This window comes from Falco punctatus, assembly GCF_963210335.1.
Source record: "Falco punctatus genome assembly, chromosome: 7".
NCBI lineage: Eukaryota > Metazoa > Chordata > Aves > Falconiformes > Falconidae > Falco > Falco punctatus.
The window spans coordinates 37020720-37035948 of NC_137587.1; the positions used below are offsets into that span (position 1 = coordinate 37020720).

Sequence of the window (15229 nt, forward strand, 5' to 3'; positions counted from 1 at the left end):
CAGTTCCACCCTTCCGCTGGAACCGCAGTAAGCGTTGCTCATTCAAGAAATCCTTACTAACAAACAAGGGAAGGAAAGCAATTGTTCCAGTCTCATGCTGCCAAATTTCCAGGAGGTGTCAGCCACGTTATACAATACAAGTTCTCAAACAAGGTACATCTTGATACGGTTCTTCCTTCAACAACTGCTCTTCACTGAAATGAGTTAATCTACAGCAGTGTGCCTAAATGGTCCTGTATACAAGGAAAAGTAACCTTGAAGACCTACAAGTACATTGCTAAGAGGTCAGGTGATGCTTGCAAAGGAGCAAGTGCATGGATTTAGAGCCAGTCCCCATACATGCGACCCCCCTCCTATCCCTCCCACCGTCCTGTAGCACTGTAGTACTCCCCGATCCTGTGGCATGCGAACACCAAGCACACAGAAAGAACTCCTTAAACTGGCCTAAGTTTCTCAGATAAGCACAATCCCACCAAGCACTGGTTCTCAGGACATTATTTCATTTCAAGTAATGGTCCACAGTGTTTCTAGATGGAAGGAGTAGTCAGGCACATGTAAACTTCAAGCCATAGGTAGGTTTCAGTTTTTTGTTTTGGTGGGGTTTTTTAAAAGTCTAAAAGCTGGAGGAGTTTTCCATTCTGTGCTCATATCCTTTAAATCTTCTCCTAAAACTTGTGTTTTCACTAGTTATCAACAAATATCACCCTACAGAACATACTCATTCTTGTCTACAAAGACAGACTTCTACATTACTTTTATTAATAGAAATCAGAATTAGGATTACAGAAAACCATTTTATTTCTGATATTATTTCAGGGGACTTCTTAATTATTAGTTTTATTCCTCATGGAGGCTGCCCTTCTGTGCATGAGCTATCTGATGATATGATCCACAAAAAAGACTGAAAATAACATTGGGGCTCTCACAAAAATGTTCCATCCAGCTGGGTATACACCCAGGTAAATATACCCTAGGAGATGGGAAAGAGCCATGAGTAGTTTATCCTTCTTACAGCTAGCATTTCAAATTATACGCTGTTCTGTACTCAAAGAACATTTCATACTTTTCTTCATAACTATGAAACTTCTGAAAAAATCAGATTATGTTCTCAAGCCAGTGACTCCAGGAGTCAGAGCCTTAAAGGTTGCTGTAAAAGATATTCAGACATTCAGTTTATCTGCATGCAAAGTGGCTGGCTTAGTTCATGAGAAAAAGAGAATTGCATGTTTTAGCACGCAGCTAGAGAAGAAACCTCTAGGTTCTGAGCTAGGCTATTTCTGTCCCAGCATAATAAGAGCTTCAAGAAACATTTTTTTCTTCTTCCTTTCTCAGATCTCCCATGCTATAAAAACTTTCACTCAGGTGGCTTTGGATTACCTGCTGGGTTTTGTTCTCATATTGCTGGAAAAAGTGTAAAGAACCAGCTTGAGCTCTGCTGGTTTGAAAAGAAGAAAAAAAGAAAAAGGCACTGACATGCCAGTACAGATATGTACCGGTGATTATATCAATCTGCCTTAAATTAGATACTGATTTTGCCCTTGTGTTCACAGGGACAAGCTCACATGGTCTCAATCCTCTCTCCAGTCAAAGACCATGTTTGCTTGGCTTATATGTTGTGTGGCAAAAATGAACCACTAATCCTGACTAATAACTAATATCATGCCTTTACTTTGTTTAAGCTCTCTTTCTTCAAAGCTACTGATTTGTGCAAAACTTCTTTGGTAAGACTAAAGCCCTTGGCATTCTCCAAACAGTAGCTGAACTGAGAAGAATGGAATGTAGTTTTCATCCTTTTTGAAGTCTGGCTTGTTTAGCTGTTCAGCATTTAAACTACTTAATTCTAATAGGAATATGTTTAGTTTAATTCTGATTAATTTCTTTAAGCATTCTAACAAATATTTAATAGGTATTTCTAAAATTTACTTCCAGCAGACAGCTGTGTTTGGGTGTTGTTTTTTTTAAAACAAGAACTAATGAATAATCTTATAACCTCTAGAATTCCATCATCTAATTTCTAACATAGTTCTATGTATGTATGAATATACTATGGAAAAATTATTTACAGCTCCCCCGTTCCGTTTTCTGAAGCATTGCTTCATACAAGTCAGATGCCACAAGCCCCTCTCAACAGATTAGATTTTATTTTCTTATTATGGAATGTCAACCTTTATATAATAACAATTTTATAATGCCTGTAATTATTTGGCAGTTACAGCAGTGCAGTATACACAAGGGTCAAAGGATTCATTCATAAGCAAAAAGCATGAAATTTTCTCTGGCAAGTGGGATTAAAGTATAATGAACTTCAAATCAATGACTCCTGCATAATTTAAACTGATCAACAACTTCCAAGCTGCTACAACTATAAACTAAAACTTCTGTAATTAAAAAGATGGACAAGACAACATGAAACTGACAGATAACTAGCCCCACTGACTTTGCGAGCAATCACAGCTCTAACAGAAGGATGAAACTAAAATACTTTCTCATTTCACTTCTGTGAAAGTTCACTTCCACTGGGCTGGATGGGATGTAAAAAACTGCTTTAGTTAAAGTTCCATGCTTTTCCAAATGAAAGACTATGAAAGACACTGTTAATTCAGGCACTCCAAACACTATTAATCCAAGTTTCCAGCCAGAATGTGTATCTTTCAAACACCTTAAGACTCTTGATCCAAAGCTAAGAAAGGTCATTCTAAACCTCCTAGCAAGTATAAACTGAAGTCTCCTGAAGTTCACATAAATGCTTCTTCTGCTGTTGTACTGAGATTTCCAGTTGGTCAATTCTGTAAGGGGAGAAGAGCATCTTTTTGAAAAAGAACAGAACAAATGCTATGGAAAACAGCCGTTCCTTAAAGTTATACTGTGTGAAGGCATTCCCAAGACTGACTCCATCTACAAGTCGCTATAAAGTGTTCCCATTTTTGATAGCTACAGCATTCACAAGTCTAGTTCTGAGAAGATCCAGAAACCATTTCTAATCCAACCAGAAGAGAAACTGCCAAAACACTAATCTAAAATTCTTTAGGTATCAGTGGTCACAGCCACTATAGCAAGTAATTTGGCACAGCAAGACAAGAACAGATGAAAGTAGCCTGTGCTGAGCCTTCCCATCCATACTGTGCGCAGTTCAGGAATTTTGCTTCAGACAATATCTACCCTGGTCTCCTGGACCAAACATGCTTTGAATCTGTTAGGAGAGTCAAACCCAGTGACTGGTTCTTATGTAATCCTTAGGGCCAGAAGCACATTTGGTGCACACCTGGCACAGAGGTTCTGGTTTACTTTCCTCCAAAAGAAATGCAGCTTATGCACAGCAAAATCATTCTGCAGTAAGTGGGGGCAGTCTCTTCAAAACTGTGCTACTGCTTTGAATCAAAACCCTAATGGAGAGGTAGACAGATACCTACTACTGTCTTGATTTTCTATGCCTTTTATCCACTCATAAACCTCTCTCCTCAAACCTCTTTTCTGGGCTTAATTTGCAGCTTTAAGTCCTTTCTTAGACTTAACAAAGTGTTTCCCATTTCTGCTTTTTCCGGCCAAACTCTTTGCAATAACTTTTCTCTCCAAAAGCCACATTCAAATAATAAACACCAGCTGAAAACAAACATTCAAATGAAAGAACCAATTGATTTTGATGCACTATTTCCACTACCCTAAGATAACACTTCCTTTTTTGTAACATATGTTGCAACTCTTTAAGTCCAACATCCACTGGAAAGTGAACTTTTTTCTTACAAGTCAAGATGTTACTATTTATCTGGTCATTTTACTTAAAATGCTCCAGTTCCTTCAGCAGTGTGCTCATGATAATCACATGTGAACTACATGATACCTCATAACATCACTAGATGATGGTACAGATGAAGAGATGTTCTTGAAACACTAATTTCCATCCTAGGTGTCCACTTTCCTCAAAAGCAGTCTCTGAAGTAGCTTAAAATTATGTGGATATAAAGCTATTACTTCACCCACTACCACATGCATATGCACATAGTAACCTCACTGCTTTCTGAACCTAGGTCAAGTATAGTCACGGCATTTTTCTGGCTTAGTTTCTGGACTGCCTGTGATATCTCTGTCACACAATCAAACCCTATGCAAAAGAGCTGGATGTGTCCAGGCCACACCATGGTCTGAAGAAAAGTCCTGCATGGCGCACAGTCCTGCTCCCTGTGGAGGCAACACGAGATGAAGATAAGGAAGCCTAGCCTTAGCCACTGGCAGCAGCAGTTGTAACCAAGTGCTAATGGGCTGAAGTGAGCTGCTAATGGTTGTCACTACATTTGGCTTTAGTGTAGCACTACTTAAAAGAAGCTTCCTGAAAGAAATCTAAGGCTTTTTTTAATTCTAGAAATTCTCTGTTGCTGATAGCCATGGCTTTAGTTACACATACTTAAATGCTGAAAGGTTTGCCTGCGACATTCTCCAGAAGTCTCATGTATCCTGTGCCTACTGGAGTGGAAGTGCTCATGAATGCTTTTGCCAGTGGCAAGTCGTATCAGACTTCTGATGAGACTTTCATCAAGCATATTAAGAAGTAAAGCTTCAGTTCAGGGTCCTGGGACTGGCGAGTCCTCAAAACACAAGGCGTTCCTATCATCCCAGCATGATTCAACTTGCTGTCCAAAAAACAGATCCAGCAGCCTTTGATCTTCAAAGATGACAGGGAACAGCCTTTGAGGCAGCCAAATGCATCTTTCTGCATTACCAGATTGCTACAGAGACAGGCAGATGGGTGAGGCAGCCTCCACTTTCCTACCATAGAAGCAGCCCAATTCTGTGTTAAATTACAGCAGCACAGAAGAGTACATATGGCAAGTGGGAGAAGAGATCCCTAATTCAGCTGTGCAGCTGCTAGGTGGGACCACCCTGATCATACACACATTGAAGAGACACTTGTTTTGCTACACTGAAATCAAAATGTGCTAGTCACAGAAATGGCAGGACTGGACACTAAGTACCCTGCTTCAAAGCGACCTTTCAATGGTACCGAGCTACGTGCCACATTTGGAAGTATTTCAACACATCTGTGTGAATCTTTTGTCTTTAGGACAAGTACAGGTCAACTGTAGCAAGAAATCGGATGCAGAAAGGATGCAAGTTACATTCCTGCAACTGAGAATAAAAATCTCTTACCTCACCAAATGCACCTCTTCCAATCACTTTTATAATTTCAAAGTCATCTCGGTGGAGTTGCATTTCCTTTACCAATTTTGTAAATGGTCTTGCTGTTTAAGAGGGAAAAAAAAAATAAATTATGAAAAGAAATACTGTAAGCCAACACAATACATAAACCAGAGGTCAAAAGTACTCATATTGCATACCCAGTGCAGTATTTTTTCAACTACTATTAGAACCATAGAAGGAAAAAAATATTAATTACCCTACTTAACTAACACTTAGAGTTTTTAAACAAGTTCAATCCTATGACTGGTTATGCCTTGTTGCCAGTGAGTAAAAAGCAAAGCAGTCTTTCAGAAGGATTTTTCCACCCCTTTCTTCAGGGTTTTGTGAACGAGTGACAGACCATGTGAAAGGGAGAGAGCCAATTCATAACTGGTAAACCCCAGATAAAATCTGTCCTATCCTTGAGCCACTAGAATAATTATCTTCTTAAGCAGAGTTCAGCTTTACTTTTCATTATTTCAGCTAGTACCAGCTAAAGCTTTAACAACCCACTCAATAGCAATGAAGCCATTTTCCACAAGATCTGTGGCTAATTTCAGATTTGTACTTTGAACTATCTTTTCTGTTAAGCAACATTCACCAGATCTCAATTAGACCAAGTGTGGAAGGGCTGCAGCCTAAAAGATATCCAGCAATTAACTAACCTACACCTTGTTCTGGTGGTTCCACTGGATTCAAGACATTTCTCAAAATATCTGGTTGATAAATTCCACTGTACCTGCAGATACCATCAATCTTCTCCTCTCCAGTACCCATTTGAGTATTTTATTTATTTCTAGCATATCACAGGATGACGATTAATGTTTAGATACAACATTTGTTACAATTCACTAGTTTGATTATGAAGACCAAATCAGTAACTGGTACAAGCTAAACTGCACAAAAGCAAGCACACTGTCTACAAAGTCAGAAGCTTACCCTTCTAAGCACAAAAGATTGTTCTTCTTCACCTCATCACAAACATTAAAGATTGAAGTTTTTAAACACATGTATTTTCCCCATTCGCAACTGAATAAAACATCACAGAACTACTCCTTGTAATTCAGCCCACACTCCTGTTTTACCTCACCTTACACTACAATTAAGCTAATGAGTTATAAGCCAAACAGAATCCCTACAAGAGGGGTCACCGCCTTGACCATCTATTTCAGATGCTGACACAAACAAACCAAACTTTACATACACACAGAAGATACGGAATTCTGAAGATTACAGACTTCAGTATGAAGTCTAACCAAGAAAGAATGAAAACCTCCCAGCAAAAATTCATATAAACAGTAAAATGAAAAAACAGCTGTACTAAAGAATAGCCATGCTGCTTCTTTGTACTTAGGAAAGGTGTTACTGAAAAGGTTTCCTCCACACATTAATACCCCTTTCACTGGATGTTTATTTTCTGTCCCGAAGCATGAAATTTAAGAATGAGACTCTACTAGATTTTTTGCTAGATTCCCCATTTAGGCAGGGCAGAAATGCCTACCGCAGTCTCCCCCATCACAAGCCCATTGAGACCGTCATCCCCAAACTCCAAATTTTTTTAACAGACCTACCCAGCAACACTGACTCAAACCAGTTAGAGACCTACACCAGTCCAATCAGACATCTAGACAAGTAAATACCACTGCTGACAGCTGTGACATATACCAATTATTTCGCAAGGTTCTTTTGCATCCTTCCCTTCCCATCAAGTCAGGACAGATTGAGAAAATGCAACTACAGACAACAAATAAATGTGAAAGTTCCGTTATCAAGCTACGGTTCGCTATTACAGAATGCGGATCATTAGGCTAATTTTGCAGAACTTCAGCTTCTGTTATTAAAATTCAAGGGGAGGGGAAATGAAATTCTGTTAATTTTACTTCTGGGAGACAGTAACACAACAATTATTTTTTTTTAAAGGAATAACCAATTTTAGCAATAATTCTAGTCAGTAAACAGAATACCAAAATAATTGGTTTAAGTATTTATAAAAATCCCTGCTGCTGTAAATTGATCACCATCAATTTTCAGAGTAGGAAGTCAGAAACCTATGTGAGTTTGAGCTGTCTTGTACACTTAGAAAACATTTTTTCTTGTTTTGTCAACCGGTGACAAAATATTTCATTTTTTTGTCTACAGTTTTTCTTGCTTTGAAATGTATCAAATTTCACCTTGCTAAAACTGGGATTCAGTTTAGGAATGTATTAAGTTGTACTGAGGCAAGTGAATTAATTTCGTTTTATATTTGAAAAGATAACAAATATTATGTTTCAAGCAGAACTGAGTAAACAGAAGAAATGGTGTCTGCAGAGCAGGGTATTAATACTATCTTTCTAGGAATTGTATCCTTGAAGAAGGAAGGATTTGCAAGACCACCATTTCAATTCAAAAACCTCAAGAGTCCTAGGTTGGTCCTGCTTTTTCCATCTCAGTTGGTCAACGAAGTCCTACATATTAAAATTAATTACTTTAATGTATGTCAATGAGAAAAAGTATTCCCTCCTAGAAGGAAGTTGCTATTTATGCACTTAACTATGTTGGCTTTTAGTATCTAGCAGGTGTTGGTGTTCAGAAACACGGCAACCTCAGCGGTCTCTCTTGGAAAGCTAAGCACCAAACATGAATATTTGAATGTACAGAAAAATTTTAAACTGGATAGGACTTCCTCCACAACAGAAAAAATTAAGTCTTTGTCAAGGCATCTATGATTCCTTAAAAGTAAATTAAATTTGAAAATAAAACCTAATATCCACAGAATCTCATCATCACAGACGACAACAGAGGTTATGCAGCAGATAAGAGGTCACAGGAGACAGCACACCAGTAATTCATTCAAACCGATAGTTGCCTTATCATCATTTCAGAGTAGAACTCCATTTACACTGGGATATGACTGAATGCTTTTAAGTACTGGACTGCAAAATTTTTATCTCTAAGCAAGTTAAATCAAAAAATATTTCCACTTTGCTTTCCTGCTCCCTCGCAGGAGGCTGCCGTTCCTCAGCCCTCTAATACCCAGATCAGTAGCATGCACAGGACTGACAACGATGAGTGAGCAGAAACTTGCACCCTATCAGAGAGCTGTTTGCTGTACTTGCCAGAATGATGCCAAGTGATATACCCACCACTATATAACTCCATGTAAATATGTGTATATAGATATATATAAAAATATAAAAAACTCCAGCTTCTCCTTTCACATACCACTATTTTATAAAGAGGGAACTCAAAGCAAACTTCTCTCCATATACTGGAATAAATAATTACACTTTACTGATTAGTTTTGATCCTAATATTAAAAGCAGGACTTATGATCTGGAGTTGATTTAATACTTAATGAAAGCATTTCATCCTGGCAAACAGATGCATTAGCTGTGCTGGGGGGTTTGTTGGCAGTGATTACTGAATTTTGTTATATATACTGTTGTCAGGGTAACATTAGCTGAGAGTAATTGCAAGAGTTTGTTTATTCATGACTGTGAGGCTGTAATCAGAATTTGGAATAGGTGTTCTATGTGCAATATATTTGTATGCATCACTGTTTTCTCTCAAGCAGATTTTGCATTATTGTACTTACACTTGTTTGAAAGAAGGGTGTTCTCCATAAGGTCATACAAGAAAAGTATAAACCAACTAATTTTAAGGAGCCAAGAAATGTATGCTCTCAAAATATAATACAAAACAGTAACAGTCAATGTTTTGATCAATATTCATAACAGGAAGTGAAATGCCAGCATTTACTACTTCATAGCAAACTAGGGTATGTATGAAAGACATAATTCTCCACCCACAAACAAATTCTATTCCAATCATATTATCTTCTTCCCGTGATAGACAGGATTAGGATTTTTCATTTGCACAAAAAGAAAACATCAATCTGAATAATTTGAAAACATAATTTGAAGCATAGTCATAGGTAACTAGGTTTCTGACAGGTTTGTGAGCTGGTGCATCTACACTGCAGTCAATTTGTATTATGTCACCTGATAAAAGATATTTGAAGACTGTTTCAGAATGAGTAAGAGTTGCAGGAAATGTCAGCAGAGACAATTTGACATGGCAAAGTGGGCACTCTGCGTTGCTATCCCACAAATGGGTGCAAAGTGGCCTCTGTCAAGATCGGAAGCATATGTCAAATTCTCCCTCATTTCTGAAAGCAAGTCAGGGAAGTATTCAACATCACCCTCAAAAAAAATAGTAGAACTTTTACCAAGCTAGAATGTGGTTAAAAATGAGAAATGTTAAGGTATATTTTGGATTTTTACTTTCTGTTCAGATTCTGAACCATTCAGATTATGTCAATAATTTACTATCTGGAATCACAAAAGCTAGCACCTTTACATTACAGCAGACAGAAGATGACTGGCTGGGTTTATCATAACTACTGCTTCAGTGGTGGAGTTACCCAGTGACTCTAATTTGAGGACTCCTGCATATTTTTTTAGGCAGTGCAAGTTTCCAGAAATTAAGTCACAAAAAAAAAAAAAAAAAAAAATCACTGAGTTGAAGCTGCCAAATGTTCAAGAACATCTGATGTTTTGTATCATTGGCAGCTTCAAGTTTTAAATAAATGTGACAACTGCAAGAAAATAACACACAGACTTAGAATTCAGGTCGAAAGGGACCTCAGGAGCTCTCTAGTCCAATCTTCTGCTCAAATCACAGTTAATATTGATTTCAGACCAGGTTAGTCAAGGTTTTGCCTGGTCAGGTCTCAAAAACTTCCAAGGATGGAGACTTCTGTGGCCCCTCTGGACAACCTATTCATTATACTGGACAGCCCTGCACTGGACAGTTTCACAGTTCAGAACTGATCGTCAAAGTGATTTGGGGTTTAAGTCATTATATAACACAATCATAACACTGAAGTAGATCTACCCAGAAGGTATGTCCAAGCTGTCTGGTCATACAGAAACTCATCTGCCACCACGCTCCCTTTATCTACTCATCCCCTTTACAAAACGTTGTGGTAGGAAACTATGTGAATTGCAAAATATTAATGTCAGGGAAACAACAAAATGACGCAGATAATTGTCTGTGGAGCCATACTCCCACCAGGCAGATCCAATATTTTATTTAAGATGTTTTCTTTGGAATAAGAACATGAAAGAACAGCAAGTTTTACCATTTCCCTCAACCATCCCTCTTAACCGACATTCTAGAAATCAAGTAACTTGTTTGCCCTTTGTGCACCCTTTTCAAAGAAACGGCATTCCTCTGATATTGCTACTAAAACAGTAGGCTGGCAGGTTTAACAAGTTGGTGCTTGTATACATGTCTTGGGAGATACCCACACCCAGGTAGCCCCAACCTGCTTACTAGGGTGATAAATACCTGTTACAACCCACACTTGAGTTTTAAAGAAGTACAATCCTCTTGCTACTGGATTGTGAAATTTTCCCTGTGTTTTAGAAATGTAAATTTTTGTTAATTCTTCCATCCTTTGTTGACTCCAGTCTTAATTTTTCCAATTATAGGCCTTGCCTCCCTTTTCCTGTACTGGCCTGTTTCCTCTTACTGTCCACCCTGTGAATGTTTTTTTTTTGTTGGTTGGTTTTTTTTGTTTTTTTTTTTTTTCGTCTGGTTTCCTAAGGAAATAAATAAGGTATGTGTGATCACACCGTTTGGCAGTCCCAAGTCCATTGCTCCCACCCAGTACCTTCTGATCCCAGTAAAGACCCTTAATATCCTCTTCACCAAATTTCATGAAGTTGTCCAAAGAAACCAAGCTGCTACAAGTTTTATAAAAAACCTGGCAGTGAACAGCGAAGACACCCACAGCATCATCTCCACCAAGGGAAAGGCTGCAGCAGGAATACAGCAACGAGCTGCTCAGCTGGGCAACCGGCACACACTAAGGTGCAAAGCGGACACACCTCGCTGGCCCTAGTCACGGAGAGACGGGATGGCAGAGCGATACTGACACGGAAGATGGAAGAAAGGACGCATACAACAGAAAAGGGAAGGTAGCAGGGCAGGAAGAGCAGGGTGTTATTCCACTGGGCCCAGTAGAGGAGATAGATCCCAATGCTACAGGAAGCCAAACTTCACCAAAGTTTTGCTGTTTACAAGCAAAAGGTGACACATTCTGTATTCTCTGATGCATTTTCTGCCAGGCCTTTGACTTCTGCCATGCTCTCCCACCTGTATTTATATGTATATATATATATATATATATATATATGTATTTATAACATACATATGCGCGCTTCACTTACTCTGCCTGCCTCTTGCTCAATGATCTGATTCTTCATCATTCATCAACATCCATTAGACTAATTCAGTGGTGCAAGACTTTGGTTATCATTACAATGACAAGCTCCACTGGGTTAAAAACCTGTGAAGCACAACCTGGCTACCTCTTGCAAAGCGTTAATAGCCCTCGCAGAACACTCTCCTGGTACAGGACACTGCTTCACATGCTGTCAGAATCCCCTGTGTCTCCCGAGCAAGGCCATCCAGCACTCTATAGTGCCTGGCTAGTCAGTACTTCCTAATATTAACATGTTCTCTTCTAGCAGTATTTATCTGAACTGAAATGCCAGTAGAAACAATCATATACAGAATACAACACCAAGAAAGTCTGAATCTTCTTGAGGCTGACTGCCAGCATTTTTCAAGAGAAAAAGTGGTAACTATTATTAAATTAAATATTGTATTGTGATACTTAATCTGGTATAGAAATGTGTTTTTTTAAAATACTCCAAGAAGTAGCACAGAAAGATAGTCATTTGCAGTCATGATTCTGCATTTTGCTTCATTTTTTGAAAGCCTTCTGACATATGTGGCCACTTGCTGGCACTTAAGAGAACCATGAGTCTGGACAAGATTTGGATTAGATAATTACATGCAAAATCCTCAAAGGTTTAAAAGGATAAAACCATTACTACTTTTAGGCATAAACCAAGACTGAGTGCTCATAGCTTCTGCATTTTGATCCATGAGCAACAGTTTTATTAGTTACGGAAGCACTGATGCTGGCATTTCAAATTTGTATACTAGTTTGTGATAACTACACGAAAAAATTATTGCCATGCTAAAGGCTAATGGCATCAGGAAATATTTTGAAGGAAAACACTGAGTAGTAGTTCTGGTGCTGATCCAATTAGCATCACTAAATTTGCCAGCAGAAGAGCAAGGCATTTACCTTGAACCACCACCTGTGTTCACTGTTAGCCTTTTTGTGTGGGAAGCCCTAGAAGCAAATACCACATCGGACTCAGTCCGCAGCAATATGCTACCGTTTGCCAGCTCATTGATGAATGTTACCACCAGCATTTAATACCTGGCTATCTGCCCAACTAGCCCATTCGATGCTTTTCATGCTTACAATGAAAGGACACCAAATACTCGGTATTTGTACAAATACTGAGGAACACGCAGATGATTCTGAGTAGTCCAAGCCTCAAAATATCTTGCCAATTTAACTCCTGTGAAAGCCACCGTGCTTGTCTAAGAACTAGACGGCAACAGAGTCCTAGCAGGCAAGAGGAAGTAAGTGCTGGCTTACACAACCAGGAACAAACACCAAATAACTATTTGCTGTACTCATATAAGAGAGTAGCTTACCTATGGAAAAATAATGGTTAGGTAAAATAAAAACCAATCAGACCTAAAGGTAATGGCACATGCTAATGCTACAATGGATGCAAGCACAAGGGAGAGAAAGCTTGTATCTGAGATCTAACAGAGGAGGAAGCTCACTGCCCAATTTCTCATACAATCATTTAGGTTGGGAAAGACATTTAAGATCGAGTCCAACCATCAACCTAACACTGCCAAGGCCACCACTAAACCATGCCCCACGTATATGCAAAACTGATATACCGGTGATCAGTTTTTATTATTATAATTACAACCTTCAGAACAGGCTTTGCTTCAAACTTTTATCACTGTGCTTTTTAGTCAATGTCTTGACAGCAGAGAGTACACTGTATTTGAGCCCTTTTCCATGTTATTTTGAAAGCTGCATTGTTCTGGGGGAAAGACCTGGCACTGGCAGAATACAAACTGTGATCTTTCACAGACACATTAACTACATTTGTATTATATATGGACCGTAAGAACAAAAGAATGTTTTTAGTATTGTTTAGTGCTTTCAAATAATCATTCTTCATTAGCACAGTGATTGACATTTGTTTCAGGATGTTCTAGGGAACAGTTGTCCAAAGAGATTAAATATTTAAAGTAAAACATGTATTAAAAGTTGAGTTACAGGTTTGTTGTTGCCTAATATATAATTAATTGGATTTTAAGACATTTTTTTGTTTGGTAAGGAAAGCTGTAAGTGTTTGACACTTTGGAAGTGTCAGCAGGAAGGCAATGCACCATGCCAACAAGTCATATACAGGCTCTTCGAATTACAAATTTTACCTGGGACTGTCTGATACCCCAGACATTTGAGACAACTGAATGGGGAGCTACATGACCACTTTAATCCAGGAAATCCATTCTGCTGCTGAAATAGTTCCCCCTTGTTCCTTCCCACCACATTCCACTATCATTAATGTTCACGTGCTATGTCAAACCAGAACATTTCCAGGTGAAAGCTAACTTGTCCATCCCATCCCCTCTCACCGAACCATTCACCCAATGCGACTCACAGCTGCGACACTGCAGCCCCATCCCAAGGCAGGCAGCAGGACAAGGCTGGAGAGGGGCAAAATGGTCTTTTTTAAAATTGGTACGGACATGCCTTGGACCGCAGTGAGCACTCAAGTGCTACATGAGAGTCTGTTCCTAGCCAACCTACAGCACATTAGGACAGGATCTTCCAAGATACATGTCAAATCATTGTGAGAAATGGATGGCAACAAACACCACAGAATACAGTCTCTTTTTAATACAGCTTTCTTTGTACCTGAATTTTTCTGTACTCCTAGTCCAGGGCCAGATTTTGCAGGTGTTGGGGAGGCCATTTAAGCCACAGCAAATGGTGATCACATATTGAAACACGTTCTTAATAGAAAAATTGTTTCTGGCTTCTACATGAATCACTAGTTCCCAACAGTAAAATTTCAATGATTCAATTTCTTTCATTCCATACCAGTTATAAATATTGCTAAAATCCACTTATTTTACTGCATGATGAATAATCTAAAAAGCAGAGTTAATTTTTTTGTAGAACAGTTTGAGAATTATGACTTCTTAGAAAAACCATTTGATACTGTCACTTTTCAGATATTTTCAAACTAGAGATTAAGAAAATCTCAAATTTGAGCTCACCCAAATTTCAATAACATATGAATGAAATAATTTCAGACCCAGTACCTCTTGCACACCCTACTAAGAAATAAAACAATTCCAGTCTGTTGACCACACTGTGCTGATAAAAACTTACATACACTTACATTAATGAAGCCACTTACATCACCAACGTATAAGGAAATTTCTAGTTTTCTGACAGCATGCTTTATATGACCTTAAAAGTAAAACTTCGCAAGACAAGCAGCATGACTGTTTTATCAATTGATTACAGTAAATGCACATCTATTGTTTTCTCCAGATGGATGCAAGATGTTCTCTCAAGTTACTAAAAACTTAATACATGCATTATATAACAGAACAATTCATACTTTACATTAGTGCTATATTTACCACATGCCACCTCCTTTATTTTAAAGGTTAGAGGCTTCTATTAGTAAGCTCTTCTTGACAAAGCACCATGTACAAATGCACTTACAGTGACAGTAGAGAAATCCACCTTATGAGGTATCCTTTTTCTCTGCTTATAAATTTAGAGTGATGTAAAGATGCAGTTTAGTGACACAACTGGACTGCTGTGACCAGAGGGGCAGTTTCACAGATCTGCTCTCTTCCTTGCATCAGCTGGTCTCACCTCACTGACCTGATTCTTCTCACTAAACCAGCAGAAACCCAGCCTACCAAGACACATAATGTAACTATCATCCTGTAGTTCAACAATTGAATCATCATCACTGAAGGGTTGGGAGAGGCTGCTACATCAGCGCCAGCAAGAAGGCTAAAGGAGCGCAGCACTGTTGCAGAGGCCATCATTTTAGGTAGCACAGACCAAGGTGACATGGGATGCTCACAG

General features: G+C 38.7%; 1 protein-coding gene across 13 annotated transcripts in view; it reads right to left on the bottom strand.

Moving 5' to 3' along the window:
* Positions 1–15229, bottom strand: part of CDC42BPB (CDC42 binding protein kinase beta) — a 98552-nt gene that overhangs the window by 64892 nt on the left and 18431 nt on the right. For all 13 annotated transcript variants that reach the window (XR_013929302.1, XM_080394544.1, XM_080394543.1 and 10 more), the window contains exon 2: positions 5143–5234. Coding sequence is in view for 12 of the 13 variants with exons in the window: in XM_080394544.1 (XP_080250670.1) it covers positions 5143–5234 (92 nt within the window). In the remaining variant the exon portion in view is untranslated. The remainder of the gene's footprint in view (positions 1–5142; positions 5235–15229) is intronic.